Raw genomic sequence first — 18,862 nt, 5'->3', positions numbered from 1 at the left:
CGCCCGGCTGCTGAATATTCCAGGAGGGGTGGATGTCCACCTGCTGCTCTGTCTCACTCTCCTCCTTGATCAGAGCTGCAACCAGCCGAGCTTCTTCCAACTCGCGTCTCGCTTTACGCAGCCTTCTCTCCTCCTGCAGCCTCTTGGTAATCCCCTCTCTTTCTCGTAGGGCCTGGCGTGTTTGTTCATCCAGCTGCTGGTACCTCATATCCACTTCTCGCTCTTCCCTTATTTGCTCCTCCAACTCTTCCAGGGCCAGGAGCTTCCTCCTCTCCTCCAGTGTGGCTACTTGTCTGTCACTGAGAGAGATTCGAGAGGCCGAGTTACCGGATTTACCTCCAGTATCATAAGTATATGTGGAGGATGATTCGCTTTTACGTGCAGAAGGCTTCTTTCGTTCATCAGGTTGTACTGGGGCTGGGCCGTCTGGCTGGATCCGCACGACCCCTGGCGAAGCCTTCAGCAAGCTAACATGTGGCCTGGAAAGGCCTGCAGCATCAGAGACGGAAGCTCTAGGAACTGTTTCAAAACCTCGTGGGATCACAGCATCACTGGATTGAAGAGGAACAGCTCGACCTTCTCCACTCCCGGGGGGCTCATGAAGCTCTGCCAAGGGCTCTACAGGGACTGGAGGTGGATCCGGATTAGCGCCGTCCACTCTCTCTGGTGAAGGGGGGGAACTCAAGTTAATGGCTAAAGTAGCACGGGGGGTACGGCTGGAGCTCGTTGGGACAGTATAGCGGTCTGGTGGTCTCCTCACTCTGCGAGGGCGTGGATCGGTCACAGTGGCATCACCTGGCTCAGGCTCAGATTCATGGCTGATCGCATCTGGTCGCTGGAGACCACGTTCTTCGTCTGGCCTCTCTGCCTCCAACCCATTACCTGACATCGTCTCTTTCCTCCGGCTCGAAGGACCATTGAACAAATTAGCAGCTACTCTCAGTGGGGGGCTGGGACACTTTGGAAAGAGGCAGGGTACAGGCAAACCACGGTCAGATGGTTGGAGAGTTGAATAAGGTTGGAAGGAGGAGGACACAGACAGAATTCAGCCAAGTTCACCTCAAAGGGTGTATTTATTAAATTGTCTCTTGTCTTCCTGGCTGGTATATGAGCGTGTGGGTATGGGTGTGTGTGCTGTAACAAGAACAAAGAAACAATCAGCACACAACCAGCAATAACAGTTTAAATCAAAGTTCATATTGCCATCAACATAATATTAACATAAATAATCACAATATATCATATAATAATATATAATATAATTATATAACACAACGGTATTATAGTAACACATTGAAGATAAAGAACAAACATGTACAAACATGACAAGGCATGGAGAATAATTAATTTATGCTACTTCCGGTTGCATAGTACACGGTTGTTAGTGCACAGACACTCGCAGCCAACTCAATTGCACGCTGATGGCCCACAATGGACAGCAAAGGCAGCTGAGATCATTAGAGATTGGTGTGGCAAACGTAATATCACCGCAACCACCACGTCTAACAGTTGCAAGTGGAGAAAGGAAAGTAACTCACGTTTGGAAGACGCACACAGGATTAATCACAAGGCTAGCAGGAGATCAGGAGATTGGAAATAGGAGATGCGAGTTCGGTTAGGTCACACCCGGATGCAAACAGAAGCACTGCTTGACCAGGTAAGTTATATCCCCTGCCTAATAATTAGTGACAGGTGTGTCTCCTGTGCAACACGCGAGGGAATCACAGCTGCAGGCAATTTGGGCCAATCATGGGGGATAGAGCGGGCGAGTGAGGCTTTTGTACACTGCCAATATTGTATTAGTCGATTTCAGTGGTGGAGGAAGTACTGAATCTCTGTACTTAAGTAAAAGTACAAATAACCAGATAAATATTTACTTTAGTGAAAGTAGAAGTAACACAATGACAACCATACTTAAGGGAAAACTCCACGTTTTTTTTTTTTTTTTTTGGAATATGGCTTATTCACATTCTTTCCTACATTTAGATATGTGTGCAAATGCATTTTTGTCTCAGTGCATGCATTGTTTTAGTTTGACAGGGTCGGCGCTAGCTTAGCTTAGCACAATGAATGGATTCCATTGTTGCCAGCTAGTATGTCCTGAGTAAAAGTGATTAAAAAAACAAACCCACGTAATTATTTCTTGTGGCCTGCGTATTCACAACGAGTACAAATAGCGTCGCAGATTAACACTAGGCGATTTCCTAGGCGGATATTGACTTTGGACTATATTAGGGCGAAGCACAGGCGAAGCACTGCTGCTAAGGCGAATCACTGCTACTTGGGCGCAGAGACGTCACGCAACACATGAAATCCCACGACTTCCATAAACCAGAGCCATGTATTAAGACTGAGAGTTGCGACACGCTTTGATGTCGCGTCACGTGGTTCATGGAAGCCCCAATAGTTCCAAAACAGACGCTGGCTGTCATGTTCTTCAATGGACAGACAGCAGTGATTGCATTATTAAACGGTAAATGAAGAGTTCAGATGCAAAAGCCTCTAAATGCCATTTGAAATTTTCTTCTTTAATGATGATTTTTATCAAACTTGTATATTTAAGTTCAGTAATTTCACTTAAATGGCAATGATAATTACCTATTAATTGTTATTTAAATGAAATATCTGAACTTAAATATACAAGTTTGATAAAAATCATCATTAAAGAAGAAAATTTCAAATGGTATTTAGAGGTTTTTGCATCTGAACTCTTCAAATATAAAATAAAACACACACCAAAGTACTTTTTAAGCTTTTATTGCATTTGGTTTATGTCAGTGTTGCATTTTGAGAGGCAGAGTGTCAACTTTTAGGCTATATTTTTGGAGGGATAAGCCTGTGTTCATGTTCGCATTGGTAGTTGCACTGGCTTTAGTGGCTCTAACTTAACTTTTCCATGTCATTCATCTGATGATGGATGTCTCATGATATTTATTTTAGCACAACTGGGCTGTATTAGGTTATTGATTCCCGCGATCTTGCTTATAAATTCCGATTCAGCCATTAGCCTACCGTGATCACACAAGGCTGGTCTGCCGTGGTGGCCCATTCAGGATTACAAACATGACAACCAACATAAACTATAAATAATTACGCTGTGCGTGTACAAATGAATGATTTAGGGGGGAAATAGACTGCTCCCATAACGTAGCAATGACCATATTTACAGTACAGCCCATTCTCACTCCCAAGGCGTCACCTAACTGACGCCTTGGGAAGCATTTGGACATGCTTCAATATCTGACGCTTTAGGCGCCCTTTAGCATCAGTTAGATGACGCCATAGGATCGCGTGTACCCTACCCCCACCCCACACCTAAACCTAACCGCGTCCTCTAACTGACGCTTTCCTTTAGCGTCAGTTAGATGACGCCGTAGGATCGCGTCATGTAAGTGACGCTAAAGGGCGCCTAAAACGTCAAATATTGAAGCATGGTCAAAGGTGACGCCTTGGGGTGAGAATGCGTTGTACAGTAATGTTCGGTAAATTTTTACTTCATAAAATGAAACCGGAGGGATAGTTATTTTTCTTATTATAAAGATGTAATTTTGACTGTGTAGTCATTTTTTAAATTTTTTGTTGTTGTTGTTTTATTCTTCTATTTTGAATGTACTTTATTTTGTATAGTGCTGTGGACCATTTTATATGTATGTCCTGAATAAAGATGATAATGATGATGATGAGTTAATGAGTGAATTATTTGTTCCTAAATACGATCCATAACTGTTGGGATTCAATTCAGTGTAGCTAATGTACCCCTTCATCCTACCCTAATCATTGACTAAACCATTCATCAGAAAACACACACACATTTTTACGATGTACTGTGTATTGGCCTACACGTTTCAATCACACATAATAACTAACCCTACCTGATTTTAAATTTACTTTAAATATTAAAAGTAAAAGTACTTGCATAACAATTTATTCTCTTAATGTCTATTTTCTAATGATTAATAAAACATTTAATTCTAACTCATTCCACCTAATACTCCTATAATGATGTTCAATTGTAATGCTGGGGCAGAGGCGTTGAGATCCATTTGCAGAGTTTTATTTAAACATGCAATGAAGCAGTGATAGACAGACATAAACTGTGCTGGTAACAGGGCAATCCAAAATCATCAACTTCATACAGGCAAGGGTCAGGGCAGGCAGCAAGGTTCACAGAAACGAGGATCCAGGCAGAGATCAGAGTACCAGAAAATCACAATAAACAGGAACAAACGCTCGGTAATGATAGCTGATAGAATCAAGACTTCGCAAAGTCACAATGACAAACACAAGGCGTTTCTCAATGTCAAGGAAGGATCCTCGGAAGCCGGAATTACGAGGATGCTACGTCATCGACGTCCGTCGAAGGACTGTTCCAATGTCGAGGATCCTCAGAATTTCAACCAAGGACTGAGTCCTTCGTTCGGAAAATATCCCATACACAGGAAAGGATGCATATGTGTAGCCTTCGCGCTCTTAAATCACCCACAATCCTATGCGCAGCTTTGCTATCTTGTTCAAAAAATAAAAAAATGTCGACCGTTAGCGGAGTCGGAGTGATAACGGCAATATGCTTTCAAATGTAAGCAAGTATAATTTCAGTTTAGCCATTTATTTAATGTTTGTTAAACTATTTAACATATCGGCTCAAATTTGCTGAGGGGATTTAAAGCTGTTCCCTTTTACTGGTGATTAACTTTTTAATTTTTACTTCATATAACGTTATAGCCTTTTTTGTTGGTCACATATTTTACCATTGCATGTGTTTTAACAGCTAGATCATGTTGCTATGGACGTAGTGCTAGTTCTGTTCACTCCGGTAATATAATCGTTTTTGAATGAATAAACTCCTTTTTAAATAAATATTTTGTGTCAAATTATTGATTTATTTGGTAGGTAGCCGTTTGGTAGCTACAACCCCTTCAGGCTGATTCCATCAAGACCCCTCTGCTTTAGAGTTTGCGGGGTTGTATTCACTATAACAACCGCCTGGTTATACATCCCTTATACTTTATTTATTTATTTATTTATTTATATGAGGACTGACAAGACAAAATAAGGACTGTCAACAAACAGTGCAGTACACCAGCACTATGATTTTTGCAGCGCCGAAGCGGACCTTTCACTGATGTAATGACGCAATGACGTGCACTTGCTAGCCTGTTCCATTTACGTGTTCTCCGAATGCTAAAGAGGACCCTTGCCTAGCCTCTGAAGGAAATGACTTGGAAGGACCCGTCCTGCCAAGGAAGCATCCTTGACATTGAGAAACAAATCAGATGAACTAGGCAGGTGTAAATCCAAGGGAGAGATGGGAAATGTAGTTTCACCATGTCACCATTTCTGAAGCAAGCTTGCAATTAGGCAATATACACATCATGCTTATCCTTACTATATGTTAATAACTATTTTTGGCAATAAACACTATTAATTTATGGTGTAATTCTGAACCTCTTGGCTTGCCATAATCCTAACCAAACATATATTACACGCATGCATGCATTTCCTATGCATGTGAAAACAAATTTCCGCGTATAAATTGCACGATAAACACACTGCGTGCGAGATGTATTTAGTGTGACCAGGTTGATCAATGGCAACCAAACGTCACTGGTGAGACAAACGTGCAATGGACGGACGGTCAGATTACGTTTTGGCAGGGGAAAAACTGATCAGAAAATGTAATGAAAATGTAACAGAAGTTGTAGAAATGTAGTGGAGTAGAAAGTATAATAATTGCTGCAAAATGTAACAAAGTAAAAGTAAAACGTATTCACTATTTATTCTACTTAAGTAAAGGAAAGATACGTGAAAAATGTACTTAAGTAAAGTAACAAAGTATTTGTACTTCGTTACATTCCACCACTGGTTGATTTTTATTTTTATTTTTATTTATCCATCTTTCCTCCTATGTAACAATTACCATTGTCAACACTGCCTAAAATAAAAGATGATATGATTTTAATAAGATAAGATAAATAAGATAACCTTCCCCCACATCTATTCAGTCCCTATCTTCTCATATATATATATATATATATATATATATATGAAGAGTTCAGATGCAAAAGCCTCTAAGTGCCATTTGAAATTTTCTTCTAAAATGATCATTTTTATCAAGCTTGTATATTTAAGTTCAGTAATTTCACTTAAATGGCAATGAAGATAACCTATTAATTGTCATTTAAGTGAAATTACTCAACTTAAATGTACAAGCTTGATAAAAATGGTCATTTTAGAAGAAAATTTCAAATGGCATTTAGAGGCTTTTGCATCTGACCTCTTCATATATATATTTGTATGTTATGTGCAATGTCTAAGAAAGTAGACATTGTTATGTGCAATGTCTAAGGTGCATTAACTTTTAATTTGCACCTTAGACATTGCACATAACATTGGAAGGCCACCTGAGCAAATCGTCTTCTATTTTTTTTCAGCAGTGGTGTGAAGTTGAGTGTTACCAACTCTGACAGTCTGGAGGAGATCTTAATGCCTTAGTAAGTGATGTGATCATGACATATAGGTAAAGGTGATTGGTGGGGTGCCACATCCTATTTGGTTTTATGTAAAGGGAGGATGGAAGATTTGTTCCAGTTCCAGTGCAATTGGCTTTTAAAGAGAATGGGAGAAGATTCTGATTGATTTAGTGCACATTATGGCCAAAACACACCCATGACTCATTAAGAGAATGGGGCAACCCTTCTAGACCATGCGCTGGGTGTGCCAACCATTTTTCCTGTCGTTAAACTAGCAAAAGAGGATTTGGACTCGCCCTAAGTTCACTTACTCCATGCGCTTTAAACTATGTGCTTAGATCGTTAAACAATGTGCTTAGATCGTTAAAATAGGGCCCATAGTTGTGGTGTGGACTGTGCTATTCTTTTATATTTAAATTGTTTTTTAGAACTATATCTTAATCATTATCGTTCCTGGTGTGAACAGGCCTTAATAGTCAATTATGTTTTTTCCTTTTGTTATGTAGGGTTCATTCTTACATTATTAAATTTGCTTCTCCTCAATCATATGTGTTTACATCTTTGTGTAACTCACACGAGGGTGAGTAAATAATGATTTTATTTATTTATTTATTTATTTTTTGTGAACAATGCTTTTAATGTCTGGTGGTAGGAAAAGGAATAAAGTTCTTTTATTTTTTTATTGCAAATAAATCACCCAAAATGTACATTATTACCACATACGGTAGATAGGCTGTTAGTACATTAAAAATGTGTGCACTTAAGCATCGCAGCTATACAGTAATGTGCATGTGACCAAATAAAGATGGAAAAGCACATTGAGGTGTCACTAAGTCACTTCCGTCTACTAGTATTTCACATTCTTACACGGCAATCAGCAGCAGCAGTGTGTAGGTCTGATCACAATGGGGTTTTGCGAGTTTGATTGTACATCCTGTAATTACATTTTTATAAGACACTGCCACTCTCTGCAGAGAAACTTGATATAGTAATCAGAGGTTGTGTGTTTGTGTTACGATCTGGCTGTGTAGATAAATAGCATAATGAAGGAGAATAAACACAACAGTCTTTATTAAATCCACTGATAGAAACACAACCACTAAAACATAGACAATGACCAACAACAAACTGAACCAAACAGAAGGTTTTATACACAAGGTACATGAAGGAACTAAATGGGATCAGCTGGACGAGACTGATCACTGATTAGTAACTAATTTGCTAAACTAGTTTGCTTTCATCTCCGCATACAGCCATTACATTTTTACACTTATTAACCTGTTGCTCTTTTCTTCAGTTGTATTTGTTATGGGTAAGTTCTGTTTTGGGTGGGTTTGACACATGTTGTAGTTCAGTTTTCTGTGTTGGTCAGAACCTGGGGCTCGTTCTTCATACGTCGCTAACTCAGTTAGCTGGATTTGATTGTTGGCGATTTGCCATGATCTTGGATAGTTTGGTTCTTCGAAGCTCATCCTGGACTTGCTGTCATAGCAACAGGTTCGTCAGCTTGAACCTGCTCGCGAGCAGGCTTATTTCATGTAAACAGGATTAGATCGTGGCTGATACGGGAAGTCCTTTAGCGCAGCGCGATAGTGTAGTAGCCTAATTTCTGAGATTTTTTTTTTTTCTCGTGAAACGATCGCCGTGAGGGTGTCGTTTAAATACATTATTATTTTGTTGGAAATGCACATTAATGTTCGATTCGATGTCGGGCTTCAACAACAGCACAAAATGTTTGCATTGCCCTAATTATTTGCTAGTGGCTTCCTTTACACTATTGGAGATGCGGAGAAAGTGATAAGCTTTCTTTCGTGGCAGTGCCATTCACAAAGTTTACCTAGCACTCTTAGTTTTTTTTTTTTTTTTTTTGCCAACTTAGGGTATATTATAATTTTTAATGAAGATAATGCAATCATGATGACCATGCCGATTATGACTTACAGTCCCTCAGGCTTACGTGATTGGTGCCATACACGGTAGACTGCACACATGTTCCCATTAAGGCCTCAATGAAGGGATTTTGTGAGCAGAAAGGGGGCTTTTGTAAATGTGCAGCCAAATTACTATTACAATTTTTAATATTCCAGATTAGTAATATTATATCACTTTTTTTAAAAGGCAGTTGACTGAGTAAAATCTCTTAGATGGTGTGTGACCATGTTCCATATCACAAATCAGTGTGAAAGCAAAATGGCCAGGATCTGTGCATGACTCAAGAATTTTCAGAGATTCACATTTATGAACATTATTTGAACGTGGTAAGGAAAATTATAAATATCAAACTCACGGTATTACATACACTTATGCTGAGAACTGCATTTTTCCATTAAACAGGTGATTACAACAGGATCCTACATGGAGACAGGTGTTTTATGACCCCATTCCCTGATCCAAACCCCAGACCAGTTACAATGCAGCTCTAGGACAAGGGCACACAATGACATGAGCTTTGGCCAACTAAAGGGAAGATTTCAGGGTCTAAAAAGCCTGAGGGTTGCACCTGACAGGGCCTGTGACATTGCATGTGCCATATTACACAACACTGCCAACATCAGAAAAAGAAAAAAAAAAGTTTAAATGAGCCTAAAATAAAAGACAAGACAAATTTGCAAAACTCTTTGCTCAGAGTTTTATTTCAATAGTTCTTTGTAAAGAAAAGCCAGTTATTCAGTCATCTTTTTAAAATATATTATGCAAGGTCAGCAATAGTACTCTGTGTGAAATAGTGTATTTTACTCTGAAGTTTATTTTGAAGCAACTCTCTTTCTAGTGCAATTTTTTCTTAGTCAAGTTCTATTTCTCCCCCTGATTTTTGTTTTTTTCAAAATACTCTGTTTTCTGTTGAAGACTCATATAGGGAACAAATTTAACCCTGTGTTGTTTGTGTCACACATGCCTCATGCAACAAATAAAAAGGAAAAGTTGTCTCTACACTGCCCACCCCTGTATCATTGTGTGCAGACTCTTCTGTAGGCCTTTCTGTACATGTGGACTCCTGTCAGAAAAAATAGGCACAAGTATAAATCAATTAAAGCCATCAATTAAATTAAAGTACTTCCTCCAAAGGACAGTCATCTGAGAAGTTTTCTTCACTCTCCAGTGCAATGTGATTAATAACAAAATATTTTTACATTAACATAAGTTTATCAGTTTTTACTTTCACAAGACAAAGCAATTTATCATTACTCAAGATTTGCAGTTGAAATGACTAAACCAGCCAATTTGGATTATAGGTTTACTTCATTTAATGCAGCAACAAATTATTTCACAGTGTACAAACATAATTTAAATCTTATTTCCCAGTAATGAAGGTGTTGCTGCTACTGGTCCCTGATGTGGGTCTGGAAGAGCTGAACCCAGGGATGGCCTTCACAACAGGGCAATTCACATTCAACCCAAGGGTCAGCTCTTCTGCCAGGGTCAGAAGCATAGGCTATTATTTTTTTCTCAGCCTTTTTCCTGGTTGCTTTTATAAACAGACAATCATTTATTTAACAGTGCCTTTTTAAAAGAGACTAGTAGGCCTATAAGGCCTAAAATTACCATTAAGTAGAATATTGTTGTAGCCTACTTCACTTTCACCATGTCCATTATTATAGTGTGGTGACTCGACATTACAATGAACAAAGTAATTATGAAATTATGAAAATAAAAATAAAATAATAATAATAAGTTATTAAAACATCTAACATGGCCACCACAAACACATTTAATTTGTCTTCTACTTTTGCCATTACTCTCTCCTGGCTTTTGCTCACTTTGAGGTGTTCCTGGCGTTTTAATTAAAGACTGAAATTCGGCATAACCTTGCATTAAAAGCGCTTGCTCTGCTTGGGAGAGAAACTGGGCGTGTTCTTTGGCCATGCTGAACAGCCAATAGCAGCGTTGCTGATCACTGGTTCTGCTATCGATACATGTCCCCTTTTAAACCAACGCGAGAATGTGCAGTTATCTCAGATAACTCAATCCAGCGATACTAATCATAAACAACAGGTGTGTTCGAAGAACCCAATTAGCCGGATCATGATTAGCACGATGATATTATCTTAGATGTCTCATTTGATCTCGGATGTTTTAAGCAACGTACGAAGAACGAGACCCTGATGACTGATTTTCCTCAGAAGCATATTTTGTTTTCATTACAGTGCTCAAAATGGGCACTGGTACACATGTAGAAGACCAGCACTTCTCATATGTTGCTGGCAGTCTGACTGCCCACACCACACCAGCTCCCCCTCCACAGAGTACAATTTAAACCGAAAATATACATTTTGTAAATATTTGAAAATAAATCCTTTATCTGTATAAAGGAGGTGTCAGGAAGGAGACCCAAACTTGTGACCTCTGAGAAGGACTGTACTTAGGGTTGATACAAAATCCTCAATCTCCCCAGGTTGTCTGGTTAGAACGAATTTTACACTCTCATGCCACTCTTTAATGAAACGGTTTGATATAGACGATGAGAGTTTTGTTCATGTTTTATACGCATTAAGCAGAACTGAAGAATAAAGATATTTCCCTCTAAATAGGCTATACCGGATCAGAGATGGAGCGAGTGTCTCTGATGAAAGTTACATGCATACTGACAACAGTCAATATTTAAAAAAAATACCTGCATGTTGCAAAAGCTGTAATTAATTTCTGTAATTACATCTATAATTACACTGCTGATACACTACATATTACAAGTATACTGCGGACCCTTCCATTACACCTTAACCCACCCTTAAACCTAACCATAACATTAAACCTGTCTCTAACCTTACCTCCCTCCTCAATAGCAGCAAAAGTGTTTTGCAATATAACATAAACACAATAAGTACATTGTATCTTGCATTTTTTATGCAAGAATATTTAATTAAATACATCTACAGTAACATAAGGTGTAACCAAAATTACAATTTTGTCATCCTTTACTTATTTATTTCCAAATGCATGTAATTTTTCACTGATATTCTTTCAGTCTGCCATCTCTTGACTCATATGTTCCATAATTTGTTCAATTGTTAACAATGGATTAATTTCAAGTGATTTTGGCTCCAGTTTCTAAGAAAGAGAAAGTATTAGTGAAAATAACCTCAACATGTTTGTGTTATTGTGACATGTCTGCATTGTCTTCTTGCAGGTTCATTGGCTGTATCAGTGACGGACATGACAGCACCTGTGGTTGGATCATCAGGGGGAGTCTATGCTCTGGTCTCTGCCCACCTCGCCAATGTCGTCATGGTAATAGAGAAATCACTATTTTTCTTTTGAGGAATTGTGATCAGGTTTGCTCTAGAAAATGAAAATTCTTCAGCATCAATTTGTGATAATGCCTAGAAATAAAAAAATAAATGTATCACAATGGTGCCATATAGTGGTTATAGACTTCAATCTTCATTCAGGTCCTGTTTAAATTTTGCCTTTATTTTATACACATTACACAGCTGTTGTTAGGCTCATTAATATTCTCACATTATCAAATAGTTGAAAGATTGTTAGGCTCTTGTTATTATATGATCTATGCATGTTAAACTCAAGTCTTTTATGTTGCCCCTCCCTCTTTTTCGTAAAGACCTCTTTGTTGCTCCCTAAAACTTAGACCTTGGGCTCGTTCTTCGTACGTCGCTAACTCAGTTAGCTGGATTTGATTGTTGGCGATTTGGCATGATCTTGGATCGTTTGGTTCTTCGACGCTCATCCTGGACTTGCTGTCATAGCAACAGGTGCGCTAGCTTGAGCCTGCTCGCGAGCAGGCTTATTTCATGTAAACAGGATTAGATCGCGGCTGATACGGGAAGTCCTTCAGCGCAGCGCGATAGTGTGTAGCCTAATTTCTGAGATTTATTTTTGTTTTCTCGTGAAATGATCGTCGTGAGGGTGTCGTTTAAATACATTAATATTTTGTTGGAAATGCACATTAATGTTTGATTCGATATCGGGCTTCAACAACATTACAAAATGTTTGCATTGCCCTAAAATTATTTGCGAGTGGTTTCCTTTACACTATTGGAGATGCGGAGAACTTGATAAGCTTTCTGTTGTGCCATTCACAAAGTAGTGCTCTTAGTTTTTTTTTTTTTTTGCCACAATGACATGAGCTTTGGCCAACTAAAGGGAAGATTTCAGGGTCTAAAAAGCCTGAGGGTTGCACCTGACAGGGCCTGTGACATTGCATGTGCCATATTACACAACACTGCCAACATCAAAAAAAAAAAAAAAGTTTCATTAAGCCTAAAATAAAAGACAAGACAAATTTGCAAAACTCTATTTGCTTAGAGTTTTATTTCAATTGTTCTTTGTAAAGAAAAGCCAGTTATTCAGTCATCTTTTTAAAAGATATTATGCAAGGTCAGCAATAGTACTCTGTGTGATTTTACTCTGAAGTTTATTTTGAAGCAATTCTATTTCTAGTGCAATTTTTTCTTAGTCAAGTTCTGTTTCTCCCCCTGATTTTTGTTTTTTCAAAATACTCTATTTTCTGTTGAAGACTCATATAGGGGACGAATTTAACCCTGTGTCGTTTGTGTCACACATGCCTCATGCAACAAATAAAAAGCAAAAGTTGTCTCTACACTGCCCACCCCTGTATCACTGCTGTGTGCAGACTCTTCTGTAGGCCTTTCTGTACATGTGGACTCCTCTCAGAAATAACAGGCATAGGCACAATTAAAATTAAAGTACTTCCTCCAAAGGACAGTCATCTGAGAAGTTTTCTTCACTCTCCAGTGCAATGTGATTGATAACTCATGGCAAAATATTTTTACATTAACATAAGTTTATCAGTTTTTACTTTCAAAAGACAAAGCAATTTATCATTACTCAAGATTTAACAGCTGAAATGACTAAACCAGCCAATTTGGATTATAGGTCTACTTCATTTAATGCAGCAACAAATTATTTCATAGTGTACAAATATAATTTAAATCTCATTTCCCAGTGATGAAGGTGTTGCTGCTACTGGTCCCTGATGTGGGTCTGGAAGAGCTGAACCCAGGGATGCCCTTCACAACAGGGCAATTCACATTCAACCCAAGGGTCAGCTCTTCTGCCAGGGTCAGGAGCATCATTATTATTTTTTTCTCAGCCTTTTTCCTGGTTGCTTTTATAAACAGACAATCATTTATTTAACAGTGCCTTTTTAAAAGAGACTAGTAGGCCTATAAGGCCTAAAATTACCATTAAGTAGAATATTTTTGTACTTCACTTTCACCATGTCCATTATTATAGTGCGGTGACTCGACATTACAATGAACAAAGTAATTATGAAATTATGAAAATAATAATAAAATAATAATAAGTTATTAAAACATCTAACATGGTCACCACAAACGCATTTAATTTGTCTTCTAGTTTTGCCAGCACTCTCTCCTGGCTTTTGCACACTTTGAGGTGTTCCCTGGCGTTTTAATTAAAGACTGAAATTCGGCATAACCTTGCATTAAAAGCGCTTGCTCTGCTTGGTGGAAAAACTGGGCGTGTTCTTTGGCCATGCTGAACAGCCAATAGCAGCGCTGCTGATCACTGGTTCTGCTATCGATACATGTACCCTTTTAAACCAACGCGAGAACGCGCAGTTATCTCAGATAACTCAATCCAGCGATACTAATCATAAACAACAGGTGTGTTCGAAGAACCCAATTAGCCGGATCATGATTAGCACGATGATATCATCTTAGATCTCTCATTTGATCTCGGATGTTTTAAGCAACGTACGAAGAACGAGCCCCTTATCTCTAAGTGAATGGAGATATTTTGTACTGCATAATGACCTGGTCACAGTCATTAAATATTAACATTGGGTCTGTACACAGTTCTCCCTGGTCAGATCATGAACCATCCTGTACTTGCTCAGCTTTTCAGATAGATTTTTTTGTGTCAGCACTGTTACATGTTCAGGACTCAGATTACACATAGTTTGTCCTCACAAAAACTGATCTCTCTTTAGGTCAGAACTGTTCAAAACTGACTTGAATATTACACACAAAACAGCAAGACTAACCTTGAATTAGCTTATGTGTCACAGGAGCTAATGCTTCCCCCTATACCAGCTCTGATCGTCACATCATCACGGAAAATGCCAGAACAAATTTCCATTTCAGTTTGAAGCAACCTTGATTAAATGGAGTACCAAAACCAATTCCCTGGAACAACACCAGAACAGTCTAAGAAAGAATACCTATGTGCTTTCTCTCTTACCTACTACCAACTTTGTACTCTTATCTCCTAATTTGTTGTTTCTCTCCCTTGCTTTTACAGAACTGGTCAGGGATGAAGTGTCAGTTCAAGCTCTTTCGCATGGCAATGGCTCTGGTGTGCAGTATGTAAACTGTTTTTATGTTACTTATGCTAAAAATTATTATTATTATTTTTTTGCTGGAAATGAAGAGTTCAGATGCAAAAGCCTCTAAGTGCCATTTGAAATTTTCTTCCAGAATGATCATTTTTATCAAGCTTGTATATTTAAGTTCAGTGATTTCACTTAAATGGCAATGATAATTACCTATTAATTGTTATTTAAGTGAAATTACTGAACTTAAATATACAAGTTTGATAAAAATCATCATTAAAGAAGATAATTTCAAATGGCATTTAGAGGCTTTTGCATCTGAACTCTTCAAATATAAAATATTGAAAGTCTAGGGACTTTCAAGGGATGCAAAATAAATTGGTACCATAATAGTCATCAGCAAATTAAAAATTATTTCATTTATTGAATTTTCAAAGGTGACGTATGTAAAATCGACAGATTGCATTTTAAACCAAATTTAAAATATTGGAGAGAGCTGTTTCTCCTGCCCCCTCCTCCTCAAGACTCAATGTTCATGCGGGTTGCCAGTTTGAGAGACACAAAACAGGAATGAGCACAATTGACAATGGAAGGCGACGAGCCTCACACTAGCCGTGTATTCATTATCCTTCAAATTGCACGAATTGAAAATACACCCAATGGAAGCACATACATTTAGCAAAAAACTCCCATAAATTGCAAAAACGGTTTTACACTCACTTGAGGCGGTTTGTCAGGTAATTTGAAAAAGGAATATTTTGCCAAACTTCAATGTAAACAGTGTTTTTTTTTTTCTTCACATTTACAGGTCATCTGGCATACATAAAAGTCGATCATTATTTAGTATTTAGCGCAGTATATTTGGACAGAAGACAAGACAGGTTTTTATTAAACTCATAAAAGACAAGCATCACAGGAATTCTGGATTCTAAACAACAAAGTACTGCCGCAATTTTTCAAAACCTTGAAGCAGATAGGAGGGAAAAACACCTCATATGTGCCACTCCCAGTATAAGGGGCTTTCCTTGCCATTAACTCGCCTACGTCTCCTTCGATTAAAAGTAATGGCTAGTCCGGTGGCTGGGATATAGATAAACCTTCCAACATCCGTTGCCATGCTTTTTGGAATTGCTTATCGCCAGTGTTGTGCAAGTTACTTCCAAACTGTAATACATTAGGTATTACTTGTTACTGTTATTTAAAAGTAATTCATTACCTTACAATATTACTGTCTCAGAATTGTAATGCGTTACATCACTCATGTATTACTTTTGAGTTACTTTCACCAAAATAACTAAGTAGAACTTAACTTTGGGGCTGGAACGATATGCAATGTGAAACCGAAATCGCCATTCGCCACACGACTCAGATCCACGACCCTACAGAATCGCGACACACCTCTTCCAACTCCCAGCATTATTCTCCTTACCGTCCAGATCCAATGCTGTCTTATCTTTAAATTAGGCTAGTAGTATTATTTGAAGTTAACATTTGAAGTTAACCACAAAACTAGTTGAGGATAAATTATTGAAAATTGGGGAAGTCCAGCATTATGGACATGACATTTGCAGTCAAAACTTGAAATAAAAATTCTCAGAAAATACATGTACTGAAACGTATATAGGCTACTTCCTTAAAAGACTCCACAATAGTCACACTTGTGGAAAAATAGTCACACTTGTGGTCTTTGGTCAAAAATGACCCCCATAGGAAATGAATGGGAAATTGTAAAAAAATGAAAAAAATTTGTGAATATTTGTTTTTTGTAATTTTTTTTTATAAGAAATAGTTTTTGAGATTGTTTCAACTATATATTCAAATCCACCAACAACAACAAAAAAAATGTGTTCATAAACAGCTGGGGAATTCACATGCCTCTCCATAGAGAGCTGTACATGCCATCTAGTGGTTACACCATGATTCTACGCTTTTTCTCTATACTGTAACCAGATGGTGCTAATTTTCTTCAAAACATATTTTTTTTTCTGAAGGCCTAGACTCTATATTAAACTAAAATACTGCATTAATATTTTTTTGAAAAAAATAATATATATATAGAAAAAAATATATATTTTTCCATGGCAAAAATAAACCATTAATATTGCATAAATATTAATAAATTCAATTAAATTGTCTCAAAATACTAAATTAAAAAGAATAAATATTATAGAACAAAAATAAATTGCATTGGTTTTACTGGGATGAAGAAAGTTTCATTTTTAGGTGTCCGGTCACTTTTGACCGGGAAGATAACAAGTGTGACTCCGAAACGAAGAGCACCTGAGGGTTAATAATGCTATCTAATGTAAATCTCAAAAAAATCAATTTATAGTGATGTAATTCCTAAATTACCCCATTCAACATGAAATTCTACATAATTTTAATATGGTTAATTTATCAGTTATCAGTTTATCCGAATCAGACTGAATTTTATTATTAATGTATCCCTAGTTATTTCAAAAACTAAAATGTGAAACTAATCTTTTCCATTCTCTGATGGTGACTTTTTTCAACAGGTATATTATGTATATAACTCACTTTATCTTGACAGTACCCCTCGTATCAGACATTATGAAATAATAAAAGTTACCAAATACCTGCAAATAGAACATTTCTACAATGACATTGAAAACTGTAACCTTTTGAATAAATATATTTTCTTCATCCACTGTGAGTAGAAGTCCAAAAAAAAAAAAACAGAAACAAATAAACAAAAAATGACTTCATGCACTTTTAAGTTTACTTTATTGAAGATTTTCTGTATTTACTGAAATTTCTAATATAACCAGCACTGATATAGATTCTACCCCTCAAACTAAGCATTTTCTATATTTACAGTGAGTGTGGAGTTTGGTCGTGCCGTCTGGCTCCGATTCTATCCCCCAGCTTTCCCACCCTGCCCTAATACCAGCTTTGTGGCCCATCTGGGGGGTGTGGCAGTGGGCCTCACCCTTGGTGTTGTGGTTCTTCAGAACTATGAACAGCGCTTACAGGAACAGTCCTTGTTCTGGATCTTCTTTAGTGTCTACACAATATTTATCCTCTGTGGAATCTTCTGGAACATTTTCGCTTACAATCTCTTGGATGTCAAGTTACCCCCACCTCCATGAAGCACAGTATGTGTGTGTGCGTGTGCGTGTGTGTGTGTGTGTGTGTGTGTGTGTGTGTGTGTGCGCGCGTGCGTGTGTGTGTGTTTGTGTGTGTGCTTGTTTGTTTGTGTGAGTGTGTGTGTGTTTGTGTTACTAGCAACAATTTAACAGTTGTAAAGGTCATGAATGAGAATCAAATGCTAAGTACCTTACTGCAGTCCTCCTGTGATGTAATGTTTGTGTTAATAGTGCCTAAACCATGCCAAGTTTTAGTGCCATCAGAGAAGCTAAAACCGCAAATTGTGATGAATGTAAATTTTCAGGACAAGCCCAACAGTTGATGCTTTATTCAGCTATATATTTTTTTTCCAATGAATGGGGGCTATCATTGATAGCACAAGAATTAATTTCAAAGTACCTAGGTTTATAAGCTGCTGCTGCCTTTTCACCTGACTCATTTATATATTCTGTATCAGCTGAAATATTTCTCAATTATTAAAGGAATGAATACATTCATTTACCTGGCACAGAACCTGAGGTTGCATTAGCAAAGAGTAGAATCAGTATTTTATGAGGACCTTTTAGTAAAGTAGAGCCTATTGTGTGTGAAGGGCCCTTAAAATATATTCAAGATTAAGTGAAGTAAAAAGGAATGGAATGAACAGCTAGATAAACTTCTCTCAATATTGGAAACAAGCATTTTGCAGAAAATAATGCAGAGTTATGGTTGACATAAGGGAACCACAATAAATCAATATTAATCAAATCAATCTCCCTAATATCTAACAACATGAATAATAATTTGATTGACCAGACTATAGTACTTCAGTAAAAAAAAAAAAAAAAAAAAAAAAACATAAATGATGTAGTGCCATCTACAGACGGAACAATATTTAAACACATGTAAATGAGTTGAGAGTCAAATTTCATATAACATCCACTCACTTGTATAGAGGAACTTTCACTTTGCCATTCCATTATAGCACTTTTTGACCAGGGGTTCTCAATTCTGGCCCTCGAGATCCACTTTC

At 37.7% G+C, this 18,862-nt stretch overlaps 1 protein-coding gene across 3 annotated transcripts in view; it reads left to right on the top strand.

Annotated features, from left to right (window-relative positions):
* The window catches only part of rhbdl3 (rhomboid, veinlet-like 3 (Drosophila)), a 164,591-nt gene extending 145,899 nt beyond the window's left edge, over nt 1-18,692 (top strand). For all 3 annotated transcript variants that reach the window (XM_089134099.1, XM_089134098.1, XM_089134097.1), the window contains 3 exons: nt 11,596-11,696; nt 14,712-14,772; nt 17,581-18,692. In XM_089134099.1, coding sequence (XP_088990225.1) covers nt 11,596-11,696; nt 14,712-14,772; nt 17,581-17,852 — 434 coding nt within the window. In that variant the 3' untranslated portion in view covers nt 17,853-18,692. The remainder of the gene's footprint in view (nt 1-11,595; nt 11,697-14,711; nt 14,773-17,580) is intronic.
* The last annotated feature ends 170 nt before the right edge of the window (nt 18,693-18,862 follow it).

This window comes from Pimephales promelas, chromosome 8 (assembly GCF_988280905.1).
Source record: "Pimephales promelas chromosome 8, fPimPro1.hap1.1, whole genome shotgun sequence".
Classification (NCBI taxonomy): domain Eukaryota; kingdom Metazoa; phylum Chordata; class Actinopteri; order Cypriniformes; family Leuciscidae; genus Pimephales; species Pimephales promelas.
This window is presented reverse-complemented; position numbering and strand designations above follow the sequence as displayed.